This window comes from Opisthorchis viverrini, assembly GCF_000715545.1.
Source record: "Opisthorchis viverrini unplaced genomic scaffold opera_v5_333, whole genome shotgun sequence".
In the NCBI taxonomy this organism is placed as follows: domain Eukaryota; kingdom Metazoa; phylum Platyhelminthes; class Trematoda; order Opisthorchiida; family Opisthorchiidae; genus Opisthorchis; species Opisthorchis viverrini.
Genome location: NW_008751992.1, coordinates 75,065 through 90,619, shown reverse-complemented (window position 1 = coordinate 90,619; position 15,555 = coordinate 75,065). Strand labels below are relative to the sequence as shown.

The 15,555-nt window shown below is 44.4% G+C and overlaps 1 protein-coding gene across 1 annotated transcript in view; it reads right to left on the bottom strand.

Annotated features, from left to right (window-relative positions):
• The window catches only part of T265_15051 (hypothetical protein), a gene marked incomplete at both ends in the record, with an annotated part of 181,555 nt that overhangs the window by 97,277 nt on the left and 68,723 nt on the right, over positions 1-15,555 (bottom strand). The window contains 8 exons of the mRNA XM_009176385.1: positions 1,865-2,016; positions 2,619-2,760; positions 2,845-3,002; positions 4,023-4,167; positions 8,575-8,866; positions 9,252-9,625; positions 9,717-9,911; positions 12,448-12,552. Of these exons, the coding sequence (XP_009174649.1) occupies positions 1,865-2,016; positions 2,619-2,760; positions 2,845-3,002; positions 4,023-4,167; positions 8,575-8,866; positions 9,252-9,625; positions 9,717-9,911; positions 12,448-12,552 (1,563 nt within the window). The remainder of the gene's footprint in view (positions 1-1,864; positions 2,017-2,618; positions 2,761-2,844; positions 3,003-4,022; positions 4,168-8,574; positions 8,867-9,251; positions 9,626-9,716; positions 9,912-12,447; positions 12,553-15,555) is intronic.

The window sequence follows — 15,555 nt, the reverse complement described above, 5'->3', positions numbered from 1 at the left end:
CCTTGTCAGAGACTACTCAGCGAATCGCTGGATTCCGGGGATTATATTGCGACGAAGAGGAAACGTCGTCTATGAGGTAGATATTGGCGGAACAGTGTGGATTAGGCATGCTAATCAAATTCGACATTGGATACAACCCGGTACGATAGAAGAAAGAAAAACGAATCTACCGTTAGACATCCTCCTTGAAACGTTCGAGCTGCAACCGAAAAATGAGTCAACAGAATCGAACATTGGCGTCAACACATCTCCGTCGCAAAGAAGAAGTGGACGACGGAGAATTCCAGTAAAACGGTTGCAGATAAATCCCAGGTTGAGAACGTACGTTCTATCTCCAAAAGGGGAAAATGTCAGGGCGCGCCCAGGCAGAAGAAAAAGCACATGTGCCCAGAGTGACGCATCCCCAAGGTCACCATGGGTTCGACACGTCGGGAAAGTAGGTGAGACGGCGGCTCCCACCAAAACACGGCCTAGCAACACACGACCAGCGTAGTGGGCCTGAGATTGTTCACGACCGGAACACCACCATTGGCTATATGGAGCGAACAAGTGAACGACCATATTTAGCCGTTTAGTCATCCTATATATTTACGCAGAGGCTCTGTACGTTTTGTCCTGGCAATACAGCCGTGTCCCCAGTTCTCTGTCTTCTCCCTATCGCGTAGTCTGGCAGATGCAGTGCAGGCGTAACCCCATAGCTCGGCCACCGCACAATACAACAAGAAGATTTCATATTAACTAGCCATGTAAGTCTTTCTGGCACCCCTGGATAGAATGGTAACAAGAGTTGGTGCTGAGCTTCTATCTGGTACCGTCCTGCGAAATTACGAATCCGTTTCGGTGCTTATCCGTAATCCGGTGCACAGAAATTATGCTATCCAATGAAATTGGAGGTAATGTGAGGAACACCAGTGCTCTCATATTTTTGTTGCAGCGATTAAGTATTCTCAAGAGGCCTGATCTCATTTCCCTCTTTCTCCCCTGCGAATACTGAGGAATAGTGGAATATTGGGTGGACGTCTGCATTTGTTCAGTGAACCGTGGACCTTCTTTCCCGACGCGTATGCTACAGTTCACAAAACAGACATCTATGTATAGACCTGATTCTTTATTTCGCCCGAGAAGATGTAGTTAGTTTGAGAAATTCACTCATTTGCAACTCAATTTGGTCTTAACGAGAGACTCAACTGAACCTCTCGTTTATGATATTCTTCAACTGAATGTGCTGCGCACGGGGCGCCCCATGTTTCAGCTGGCAGTTGACGGAAATTCGGAGACTGCGCCCACCTGACGAGCCTCAAGAAGGGCGAAACGGATCGTGGGCTGTCAAAGAATTTTCAGCAACCTTGTGAGTAGTTTCTTTTATGAATAAGTAGTTATTTTGTTAAGTATGACTTGAACTCCGCTCAGCCAATCGATAACTGTCTTCTCACACAACACACAAAAATTGCGGAATGATACAAATATTGTCTGGTTCTCCGCGTTTGAACTAGGGTCTAGTCCGCCTTCTAATTTAAGAAAACAGAAAATGCAATATGAACCCTGTCCGAATCATACCTTGCTATTTTGGGGTTCGAAGACGCATTAAGCACGTCACGATATTGATCGCGATATTGATCGTGACCTTCGCGATATTGATCGTGACCTTTGCTACTGGTCGAATTAATCTAATAAAACTTCCTATGAAAGTAGTCTGTTGTGCGAGTTCGTTTGCTCTTATGAGAATGCTCTAGAAGAGGCCACTCTTTGATTCATGCCGAGAACAAATCAGTACCTCTATTGGACGTAACAAAGGAAATATCTATTCCTAATCCAGATCTTCTTTGTCCATCTTGACCCCCATCTAGATCATTAGATCACTTACTGACTGGTTTTTGAACCTTCACCATGGAAGTTGGTTCACTGGGTTCGCCGGGCCCGGCAGCATTCACGGGGACAACACGAAATTCAAATTCTTTGCCCTTCGGTAAGTTCTTCACAGTGTAGTTTGTTCCAGATATCGGCGCCATGTTAGCCCTATTTGAACAGAAGTGAGAAAATGATAGTACCAATCGCAGAAATAATGCATCTCATTAAGTGAAAGCAATCTAAACGAGTTTCAAATTCAAATTGAGTGGTTTCGTCATCTGATATGAATTTGCACTAGGAGATGGTGGGTTTGAGAATTTTGAGTCATCCAAGGCCCTAATCTAGGAAATATCCATAAACTAGAACCATCCAAACCCAAACACATGTGGAGACTGAAAACTGAAAACGATATAAACTCAGAACACCGGCCGACATCAATTGACTTAGTGGAAACTTTTAGCCTCTCTGGATAAAACAACGCATTTTTACCAAGACAGCGTTTGCGAGCGTTTGCTGAGAAGTTCAAACGATCACAGGACAGAGTGAGCTTAGTGAATCCAGAGAAGTTCAACTGGATGATTGTCACAAACATATGATACAGATCAACGAAGAATGCTAAGTCTTGCTTGCAAGTTGAGTGTCTTATGGGGTTAGGTTTTGGATTGCCGCGTCTTAGAAACGTTGGAGAATGGACACGCTGAGAACAATAAGTCCGAGCACAGGTTATTCATATTGAACACGTGGGCAATGCGTGATCCGTCTACACTCACTTGGACCAGGATTTCTCACCCTTGGCTCGTTTCTCCACCACATATCCAGTGACAGGACCCTTTCGTGGAGGATCCCAGGCCAAGGTTACGGAGTCATCACTAGTATCCTCGACGGTTGGTTTTGACATGCCTGAGGGTGGATCTGAAAAAAAGCAATCAACGTGTGAACATTCAATTCTCCAGGTTCACTCGTCGCAAACCTTTTCCAGTTCTGCCGTTGACTTACCAAACGGATGCTTGGCTTTGATTGCGCGTTCCGTCGTAAGAGGTTCACTCACACCCATAGCATTTTCAGCCATGACCCGAAATTCGTACTCCGTGCCCTCTTCCAGGTTGCGGACCGTAGCCGTTGGTGCATGAAGGAAACCGCTGACTTTCTCCCAGCTGAAAGTATGAGCAACACACACGGGCTTCCTTCAGTTTTCAACACAAGTAAACTTTGATTGTCCGCGCAGTATAAACATTTCATGTATGGTTCAATAACGGCTTTTGAGGGAAGGAACGGATACCAACTGATTGAGTAGTCACGTATTCCTGCTAAGTTCTGTTCGTTGTATGTTTCATTAGCGAGTCACCTTGTACCTCTCTTTGAAAGAGGAAAGGAGTAAAATTCTGCCCTCACGAAATGAATGAGGAATTCTCTATCTATCTACCTATCTCAAACCGATCCCAGACCCACTCACTGAGGTTCGCTTGCCGCTCTAAACAACGGACATCACGGTGCACGTTCTATCAATGCCCGCACTTACAAACTTGTCTACAGTTCTCATAGTGGCTATGAGAATATTTTTGGACGGCGAAAACGGTCCCACTCCATTGGGAGACACAAGCCTCAACGTGTACACACCTCTCCCACTACTACGTGATGTCTGTCACAACGAAGGATGGCGATGATAAAGGCCTGGTAATCACACTTGTGAGAGATCGCTATGGCAACAGCTACCTTGAGTCACGAAGTAGCCCAGCTGAATCTTGTATGGCTGGGTCCATTTGACAAAACTGGATTTGTCCAAGTTGGCTGTTATGTTCCAGCGGCTGCTCCGCCCCCATTAATCAAGAGCCAGTGGTTTTATTGGGGTGCACTTTTCCTATCCTTGTTGACAGAAAAACCATCAATGTGAAGCCACACAAATTGGCGCACATTGAAAACTTTCATTCAATTCCATTCTGTACCCACTGGTGCACTCTCGTGTGGCAGTATCTTACCGAGCGAGTCAAGTGGTCAATGGATGAGTCACCCCAAAATTATTGAATGGGGAACAAGTTTAAAATCCATTTCTAAAACTGTCTGCGGCAGGTTAGAATAGCAACATGCAACTGGATTTGTCTTCAGAAGACTAAGTTGAATTAAAGATGGAAAAAGTGAGAACAGTCAAGCTAAAAATCGATTATGGATTAACATACACAGTGGAATTCTTGGGTTTCTTTTCCAAAATGTAGTTGGTGATTGGCTCCCCACCATCGTCTTCCGGAGCTTTCCAACTTAACGTAATCTCATCGGCCTTGACATCGGTTGCCTCGAGGGGACCGGTTGGTGCTCCTGGGACATCTGGAATGTGCAGAACGTGTGCAAAAATGGAGGTCTGGCATTGAGTAGGCTTGTTCAAATTATATAGCTTTCCGGTGACTGGCTTCCACCGTTCATATTCCAATTAAATTAGGCCCTACGCAATTTGCTTGCTTAAGACATCGACTGACGGGCTTTTCATGCAGCTAGGATGAATACACCCAACGTATTACGTAAAGTACTAGCTAAAGTGTTAAGGGGACCGGGGATACGACGTTCTCCAAATTATGACACAGGGTGAAGACTCCTTGGGGCGGACTAAGCTTTAGTGCGGTTTGCGCTTATGTGTTGAAAATGTACATCCAGAAGATCGCCTAGCACACTGCTCGCATATCGAAATATGGGCCACGAAACGCCATTAAGGAAATATTGCTCGTTCTTTAATTCCTCAGGAACCCTTATACTTGGAACAGTCAAATTTGTTATGCTGACGTCTGAACCCGTCTCAATATGGAGCAAATTTTCGTGATCGAAATTGATTGCAGTTAGATCAGTTTATCACGCATAATTTGCCTGAGAGGCGTCAACTGCTTTAAAAAACAGCCCAGGAATCACCACCACCATCAACATGGACAGCATGACATCAGCGTTCAACAGTAATACTTTACTGCCATACAACCATAATTTATTTGAAAGGCTTATTGTGATGAAAAGAATAAACACGGAGGAGGCCTTATTTCAATCATTCCGGGGTGCCTAAACCTCCAGACACTCATTCAATCTGAATAGAAACTGACAACACGAACGCCATTGATATTGATTACCAGCCACATCTTTCAGCTCAACCAGGCGCAGTGGGGATCTCGCGATCTTCATTCAAGTAGGCGAGTAGCACCGACAGCACCCAAACATTTAGTAATCTATTTCATGCCCCTCTGCCAGGTCAAGGGTTAGCTCCCTCTCTGCTCGCACCACTCTGAATCGAGCACGGAAAACAACACTCTCATCGGCAAACGATTGTTTGGTATAGGCAATGCATGGCATAACCAACAATTCTTCTGGTGCTGGGCACATTTTTCAATGGAAGTATCCACTGTATAGCCGAAAATCCATTTTTCAATTGCCTTTTTGTGGGGTGCTGGGCCATTTTTCAATGGAAGTATCCACTGTATAGCCGAAAATCCATTTTTCAATTGCCTTTTTGTGGATTCTCCGACACTAACCTACACGAGCTATGGTCCTCAGACAACGATTGTCGAACACGTGAAGACGCTTGAGGCCTCACAGCCATACAGCAAAAAAAGCCTGCACTGCAGCCTGATACACACGTCCCTTGAGATTCAGGAGTATACCGCTCTGACGCCCTAGGTGTCTCAAATTAGCAAACACGAACCGGCCCTTGGAGATTCGTGCATTGACATCAGCCATCACACTACAGTCGGAACCAATACAATTTCCAAGGTACGTAATATGCTCCACACTTCGAGTGCCTCCCCCTGGATTGTAAGTGGCGTTTTCAGTAACTGTATGTACACGAGCATGATCTTACACATTGTGGCTGCAAAGTGCATGCCAAATGACGGAATGACTTTGCTCAGTTCATCCAAAACACTGGACACGGGATACAAAATAGTCTTTGAGTTGAGGACTACGGTCCATGTCACAGAGACTGATGACCGAGGCGGTAGAAACCGCCAAGCTTCCCAGTTTTAACAGAATAGAAGGAGTGGAACTGGCAAGCGTGTAGAGAACGGTTTTGGATCAGTGGAACTGACACGTGTTGGCGTGACGTCATCAGATGGAGGGGTGGTCATCATCTGAACTCCACTTAATCCCACCCCACCCCACCCCCAACTAAATTGTTGCAGCACTCACAACCCCACAAAGACCAACGAGATCTATCAGCGGCAACCGCGGTTAATCATCAATTGAAGCACCCTGAGGAAACAAGAGCCGATCGGAACTAATTTGAAACTCTTCCAACCTATCAATTCAAGATTTTGGCGAACACTAGCCGATAAGAGCCGTTAATTGACACTCAACAGTGATCCAGTGTGATAATCTGAAGAGAACTTACTGATTGGTTCCCCATCTGCCTTATAACCTGGCTAATTTGGTGACCTGTTCACTTGACCTGATGAAGCTTTTGTGTCAAAATCGAAACTTGCCCAAGTAATAAAAACTGCCGATTGTTTAGCAAGCCCTTCTGAAACGTGACTTCTCAAACGGTTCCAAAACTCTTCAAATTGTTTGAAAGCTGTGGATACCGTTTGTCGATGATGTGTTCTCGGTAAATTTGGAGTAATATAGTACTGATTCCCTAAATACTAATATCTGACCTTGTACAAGCATAGATGGCGATAGTATCATGTCTGAATTTTTCCCGAATGTCTGCGGTGGAAGGACCTAGTGGTCAAGGACAAACGGTTACTGTCGACCTTGAGGCCGATTGATGACGTGCGAATGAATACCATAAAACACGTGGATTGAATGCCAAAGTGAATTTTCTCCAGCTATCCGTAGTAACAACTGTCGTATTTTTTTTGACCTTCCACTGTGAATATTTTCGAGTGCACTTCGTGCCTGTCTGACCCGTTATTTACGATACGTTTATTTGACTGTGTCTAGCTCCGAAGTCGAAAATGTGTTGTATGTTGTCTTGGATGTACACAAGAGTATTAGAGTCACTGAGAGACTCAGGAGAAATACTGACTTTCGATAGCATTTTGTGTACTATAAATTTATGGTCTGTGTACCGATATGCCTGGTGCTGTGCTGGCTACTACTAGATAAGTGTGAAGGAACTAGTGAATGGCAGGGCTTTTGTGGTCAGCTTTGAAAGGAGTGATTTATGGCTCGAGCAAACTGGTCAGTCGGTCTCTTGGTAAAAAGACACGCGTTTCTATTGTCTCAGTCACAACTGCGTATGTGTGTCTTGAAGACTGGAAATCACCTATTGCCCGTTTCAATGGGCCGTCCGCTTTGTGCACTAACACAGTATAAGCCTCAGCTGATTTTGAATGTCCACCGAATAATATTTGACATGCTGAGGTTCAGTGGTTTTTAACCAGGGAAGAATTGCCTCCCCCCACAGGTTTCGGTCAGCAAAACTTGAGATACACTGATAGGGGATGGACAGTGTGAAGGTTGAGAACCACTACTATAGATGCATGTGACAGACACGGGATTCCAGTGAATTACCTAGCCTACGCTGGTGCGTCAGGCAATCTCGTGACAACGCACTTCACTGTAATGTTAGACCACAGTCTGCGCGCAGGTAGTTGGGGTTAGAAAAGTGGCAATTTGTATGCAGCCCGATCAACAGCACTGCTGTCACACTGAACACCCAAGTAGATTGGTAATCGGAAAATGGTGAAATGCTGAGTTGATGTTTCCATTAGCTCCGACAGCCTAGCCCGTCCATTTTGATTTTTTACGTGTATTTTTATTAATAAGGCTAGATGATTACTTCCGTCTGAACACTTTCTTTCCCGGATGAAAATATGGAAGGAAACACTACTTTGAATCAGTTTTGCTATAGCACTTGAATGAAGTAAGGAATCTTGAGCGTAGTTGGTGAGTACCAACCAAGGTTTGTATGGACGAATCAGACTATTGTTGACTGGCGCGTGACTGGCGAGTGAAATCTGACTGCATGGGTCCAAAGAAACTTATAGTTGTTAGGCGGCGCAGCCTTGCGCGGACCAACGACTGTATCAGGCGTTGTGTGCATGATCTGACAGACATCATTCCTTTGATTGACTGACAACGCTAGGTGCACAGCACTACGAGCATTCTCTCTGATCTAGCAGGCTGATCCAGGCAGGAACAGGGGCGGCTATAATATGTGCATTAGAAGTTGTAGCACCAACTTTCCACCGATTGAAAGGAACTTCACAGCTACGCCGTTCTTGTGCTAATATTTTCTTCTCCACATTTGACCTGACTTCACAGGATTGCAAACTCGGCTAAGCCTCCGAGTGCGCTCAATATGTAACGGCTTTCCAGTAAAGCGTGAACTGAGTAAACAGGACATTCGCACAGGTGAGCTAGACGACGCCTAAGTGATACCGGTCCAAAACTGAAAAGTGGGTCTCACAGGGAAAAGAAGACAATTTCATGAACAAACATGGAGGATAGCCACGGTATGCAGTAAGATGGACGGTAAGTAAATCGAACTTTTAGTGCGGAATGTAAGTTCCGATATGTAGTGAGGTCGAATAACTGGTAGTGATCCTCAACCAGTGGCATAGTTGCATGAACAGCTATGTTCATTCACCAGGTGTATAACTTGTAGTTGGACGTCGGAAGCAAATGCACTACAATACTGGGACAGTCGCTTAAGTACAGCCCAATACTATGGTTCATATACCTGAACTCGAAACGTGATCACTAGTATGTGATCGGTGTATCGGATGAATTTCCAATCTGTTTATTACACAAACTCACCGATTACGTCCACTTTACACGAGGTTGTCGCCTGACCTTGATCATTCATTAGAGTCAGTTTGTATTGACCCGCGTCGGCACGGCGTGCTTTGGGTATTGTGAGTACGGCAACAGCTCCAGGAGACAACTCTAATGGTCCACCTGGTCCAGGATGAGCTGGTGGGGGCAAAGATTCACTGGATTCAATCACTTTCTTTCCATCAGGTCTGATTGGTTTGTCATCCAACGTCCACGACAATGTTGGAGCCGGATGACCAAACCAGGCTGCTGCAAGACGGAGTTCCTGTCCTGCCTTTTGGTGAGAAAGAAGAGTTTTTGGTCATCTCTGCTAGTCAGTGACAAGATTTTTTGGTATATATTTGGCCAATTCAAACAAACCTTAGTCAAGAAAAGCGAAAATAAGATTTCGTTGGCGTCTGTTTGGCAGATGCAGGTACAAAATATGGAACGGATCAACAGCGTAATTGTCTTGGTTCTTCCTCCGGTCAAAGATCGAAAAATATACATATTCATATCGTAGATATATAAATATATATGACCTACGTCTGAATTTATATATATATATATAATATAATAATAGATATGATTTGACAAGAACTGAATGTAAGAAAGTAGGGATTATTACCACGGACAATCGAACTTCATATTACATGGTGACACAGGTGATTCAAACCTACTTTAAGTTTGATGTCTTTGAGGCCACCAACACCTGTTCCTGGTCCACCGACACAGTCCTCCGGAGTAACAATCCTCGGGGCTTCTGGCTGATTCACCGCAGTCAATGGTGCTGTTGGTTTTGTTGGTTCACCCGGCCCTTCATCGTTAATGGCTCGAACGCGGAACTGACTCGTCTCACCTTCCTTCATCGGAATGAACGCACATGGCTCGGTGGTTTGTTTCACTGGAACCCAATTTCCAGCATCGTCCTTCTTTTCCACCTGGTAGCCGGTGATTTTGCTGCCACCATCTTTCCGTGGTTTCTGCCAGGAGAGCTTCACACCGTTTTTGTTCACCTTGTCCACATTCAAGTTCTCCGGAGAGCTCGGAGGGACTGAAATTCATTAAGGTGTTCGAACGATCAGGGACTGTATAATCTGGAACAAATATAGCAACAGTGCGAGTGAATTTCGGTGTACACTTACATGTAGGATCTTTGATTACTTGAGGTGCGGTCGCCTTTGACGGTCGTCCGGGGCCAGCATCGTTCACTGCACTAACACGAAACTCGTATGTCTGGCCGGCTTCCAAATCAGACACCCGAGCTTCAGGGCCATGGACTAGGCCAGCCGTCGCCGGCTTCCACTCGCCATTGGGCGTTCGCTTTTCAATCAAGTATCCTAAATGGTAATGACAGTAAAAGTACTGTTCGTTACTATCCCGGTGGTGCAGTCAAAAAGGTGGGTAACGAGGCGCAACCATAATGCAAGAAGATAGGCATTTCGGAAAAGCTCACCCGTTATTCATGTGTCGTTGAACAAAGCAACCTTCATGTTAGTTTAAAACTGGCTTTGACCGAAACTCGTTTGGGTACTTCGGGACAGCTTAGGTCATATGGTGTGTACTTAGTGAGAAATGAAAATCAACCACGCCCAACTGTTTTGATTCTGGTTCCTCGACTATTCTTGCAGTTTGATTCGAAAGCCTGCGAAAAAGCCACCAGCGAAAGGAGACAACCCTCCGCTGCCAAGTCGTCTATTAGCATACACCCACTATACAGTTATAGGCTATTAAACAGGAAAGTAAAATTCTCCTATGCACACAGTTTTTAAGAACTGAACATTTTAACGCAAATCGGTTCCGCGATATCTGTGATAAACTTCACCTTCCAACAGACATTGGGCGGAGCTTCGACATGACCGCAGGCTACTCACATGACTGGGCAGTAGTGTATGCCATTATATCCATACTAATCGAAACGGTGAGGTTAAATCCTCTCTAAGATGTCTTAGGCGTATTCGGACCCAGTGATTCGCTAACTTTTTGTCGTAGGTTGTGTTTTCTTCTTGGGGAGCTTCATACGCAGTGTTATGTTACACATAACTGTGTACGAAAATTGGAGCACACTGGAACAGACAGCGCCGTTTGGTTGTTCTTTTGCACGCCAACCACACGTAGTCTTCACAATTTGGTTATGAGTAACAACTAGTAACTTGGGAATTGGTAACAAGAACACAGTGACGAATAATAAAGTCTTCGGGATCTTGTCGTCCGGTCAGTACATATCTAGTGGTTAGGATATGGATAAATAATGAAATAAACAGTTAAGATCGGCTATTAAATTAGAAAACACGGAGATTAGGATGATTAGTCCTCAACAAAAACGAAGTAGCGTGTACCTGGATAGTGTGACGTGGTCTACAAGGCAGCTGAGAGGCTGTTTCAATTGATTCGTGTTACACGACCAAGGCAGACTCAGAGCTCATACGAATCGCTTTTGAAAGCATAGTACCGGATTGCGACTGCTTCTGCTGTATTCAAGCAACGTCGTTGGATCAGTGTTAGCAGTTTCTCAGGTACCTGGTGCATAACGTGAAACAACTCATTCGGATCAATCTCGAGACCGGTGTCAGTTAGGCGTGACGCGGTCGAGCTGGGTTCCAATTGATTCTACACGACCAAGGCAGACTCAGAGCTCATACGAATCGCTTTTGAAAGCATAGTACCGGATTGCGACTGCTTCTGCTGTATTCAAGCAACGTCGTTGGATCAGTGTTAGCAGTTTCTCAGGTACCTGGTGCATAACGTGAAACAACTCATTCGGATCAATCTCGAGACCGGTGTCAGTTAGGCGTGACGCGGTCGAGCTGGGTTTAATGAAATTGCAGCAACAGAGATTCTCATGTATTCTCTTAGTCCATTGCCCTGTCATGCGCCCAACATCTTCCACTGCAGACGGCATGAGAAGTAATACAATATTCTGAATGAAGACTATTAGTTAGGTGGTTGGCTTGTTTCAGCACATTTCTCTGTGGGTGGCTACTTCACCAGTATCTGCCTCTCCATGTTGAACTGTCAGAATTCAAATTTACGAATCGTCTGACACACAGCGGTCCTTCGGATCCCAACATTTTGTGGAAAAGAGGAAGAGCATCGGTTTTTTCAGTTAACCTATCAGTCGAATGAATTGATGATTCGCAGATGAAACTATTACAATCTCAGAACCGCGCCCAAGTCTTTCTGAATGCACAAGACTAACCTCAGTCCATCACTCTGTGCTATCGTTTACCTCCAGCAATGAGTGAAGTGATGGGTGATCTGGAAGTAGCCGAATAATTTGTGATGGACGAGCAAAACTTTTATCAGGTGAAACCCAAGTTAGAGCATACGTACGGGGAGACATTGCACAAGTTTGTTTTCGCAGGTGTTTTGTGGTAGATGAATCAGCCGATTGGCACCTACCTGTCTCTCGGTACACGTTACAAATTGTGGCTTTGCCATGGTGTTTACCATTCGTGTCGATGGTGGGGAATAAATTTCAACGAAGTCGTCCAACCATATTGGATGGGAAAACATTAATCGTCACACTAAGACTAACGTAAGGAAGACTCCTTGTTGACTTTAGCAATCCTAAGAACATGCGCTGGTTAGATACGTGAGCAAGCTGCTATTCTAATTTGTGTGCGTCGATGTCCTCGCGCTCGTCGGTCGGCCAATCATTCATTCATGAATCGATCGGTTCACACTTACGCAACAAACCATACTTGTTGGAACATGTGGTGACATTCGGCTGATATAATCTCGGGAATCCGGTCGACTCAGCAGGACTGATTATATAGGGTAGTCAAAAAACTCCAACCAGCGGGCCCATAAATAATAGAGAAGTATTGAGGCAGTTAAAAGGTAATCATTAGGTGGACATATACAAGCACACACCTTGTATGGGATTACCACCATCATTCTCTGGTGGCTTCCATGACAGCTTGACGCCATGTTTGTCAAATTCGTCGATTTTGACATTTTCAGGGGCATCCGGAGCATCTGATAGGAAACAGGAACGGCAAAAAGAAATCAATCCGACGGCACGAAAGATATGCAAATCAATTTCTAGTTCGTTATCACTTAGTGATGTAGCAGGCACACAATAAGCGACAATGAGTGACTGAAATTAACAGAGTGATCTTTGCCCGACACCCGGTAGGCTGCAGCTCATGTGACTCAAGTGAAAAACACCGGCCTAGCGTTCCTTAAGGTGCGCCACATTCCAGTTCACCACGTATAAAGAAGGATACGCTTCTGTGAAGCAACTGTCAGTTTTCATGGCTGAAGAGGTTGAAGTAAAAAAAAAACACTCGTAGCCAGCCGATAGGTCGGTGGCACTAATTGTACTTAACAATTAGAAAGCAGATGTGTACAGTCCTGAAAAAGTCCAATCAATATATTTCGTTCTGATTGGTACTCACCGGGTGAACGTTCCAAGGGCATTATCAGACGATTCATGTGTTACAAAGAATTATTGGACATCACTTAGGACACAAGTCAATCACTGCGAGTAATCCAACTTATTCCTCCGTATTGTATGAAGGATTGGGATAAGACACTCTGATCAGCTCCTCGGTGGGTCTCTGTTGACCGTTAGTCAAGCATGGTTTCCAGGCCATTACTTTTGAAAAACCTTTCTATCTGTCCCAAGACATTGTAGAATTATATGGTTGGAAATTCTTTCATTCCTCAAATGGTCTGTGGGAATTTTAAGCGAAATTAGGTGGCTTCCTGCAATACATTGTACGAAGACCATGTATATTCACACCTAGTAAAAATCAATAGTTAGTCGCAACAAATACGAAGGAACATAAAAAATACATACAGTATATAAAGAGCATTCAAAGCACTAAATGACGAATGAAATTTCCCATAGGCATCCTACTAGATATAAACTTACTTCTTACGGATCTACCGACCAGCGGAACTCATATAATGCTTCATTGTAGGAACTGCCTCAAACATTGACCTGTTTTAACAGAGCAATATTCCTAAGTTTTCCTACCTGACACCTCTAGAAATCAGTTAGAATGCAGAACTATTCAGGAGTGCTGTCCACACGGTTTGCACAGTTCAGTTGAATCCCATAATTACTTGCTGTTAATGTCTGCTTAACCATGATACAAAATCTGGTGGATAGAGTATAGGACAGCACTCTCAATCGCCTATGAAAATCCAAAACCTACTTGAGATAGAATGGCGTAAACGCAATTTTATCTCTCACTTCTTTAGGTATACGTTACAATGCTGATTTGGCAAACACGTCGAGCCCTGAGTGAAACATCTGCTGCTTCCGTAATGAGGCGATGCTCTTTGGGCGCGCGCCTACAACCACTGTGCCGTGAACATTCCGCCTGAGCGGAAGCGCTTAGAACCATCATCTGTGACGAAACCATCAATCACATGTTTACTGGGGAACAGATCTGTAGGAGTCACCTTCAACACGAGTAGTTCACAAGTGATACCCGTTGATAATGCAATTTTGATTAAAAGTCCGTATTAATAGTGACCATCTGGGAAAACAAACATTCAACTGAAGTATGAATGCTGAAAACGGACCGACACCTACATAATGTAAAGAAAAAGACCAAGCTTTTGAAGCAAAACGGTGACCTCTAGCATATCGGGCGAGCGCTCTATCACCTTAGTCACCTTGAACGTTGTCTCACATGACAAATATTCAACTGAGTTCACTTCGATTCGCTACAGTCCTGCCTTATGGATCAACAGTTGATATCAGTGGCATTAGGGAGTATTCGTTTGACTTCCATAACGGGCCAGAGATCACTCCAGTTTGGGTACTCACAATACATCGGTTTCAGTTTGATATAGAAGGAATGAGTGTTTGAGAAATCTTGAATGTGGTCCAAAGCACACACAACGCAAACGAAAATACAGAAAAGGCTCGATCTTTCAATCTTCGCCCATCCAACACGACTCAGAGAATAATAGGGTGTGTAGATTTTGCCGATCAAAACCCATCGGTCCTGAGAGCAGTATAGTTTGTACTGTACTGTAATAAACAGATACAACGATGAAAAAGCGTAATTGGAAGAGGTAATGTTAATCGTAAGTTTCGTCCCTGCTCAATGAAAAGCATGACGATGACGCTGAGAGTAGGGAGGTTGAAACGCGGGGAGCTAGGAGATCCATTAATCATGTGTTACCTTCAATGCCCAGTAATCTGCATACCAAAGCATGATCGTTACAGCTTCAATCGCATTATCATACAGCTTTAAAATGGGCCTAAAACGATTGGGACTCAGTCAAGAAATTAACTCGTCTATTTCCAACCGATAACTGCCCTTGACCGCTAGGACAACATGGAGAGAGAGAGAGAGGGAGGTAATCACAGACCGACTGCACTCCCAACTGTGGTAGGTCAAACAACGCCCGAAACACGTTAAGTAAGATGACTGACACACCTGGTCGATACACCGGCCCGTAGACGCTCGTCAATTGCAGGTCAACCTGTGTGGTTCTCAGACAAGTAATAACAAACCCCAGGATATTATTGAATATATTCGTTCGTAACTTTACAAGTCGCGATTTTCCGTGGGAGACAGTTGACAAGCATGACCAAATCCCTAGCTGAAGGTCACCGTTTTCACCTGATTGTTGTAATCGTTCAAACTTCCGAACGGACATTGTGAAGAACCCAGTTGCACGAATACGAAATTCGTTGTCTGTAATCACCTAATGCTCTCTGCGGCATCCATTTAGCCATAGTCCCTTAGGTCATAATTGCAAAACCGAGCGCACGTCCTACAATTCATAATTCTGAATAAACTTAAGGTTTAGTCTGAGGCTGTTTCGATCCATACAGCACTTAATTGTGCTGTCTGTTTGTTGTCGGACGGTCTTAATTATCCACTCGTTCGCTAATCCTTTGTCATTTGGTCATCACTGTTTGTCGTCTTAGTGTTCCTGAAAAGATAATCAGAGGAACTGATGTGTGATTCTATGGACCGCGAAATTCGTTACACAGCTATATCGTACCCA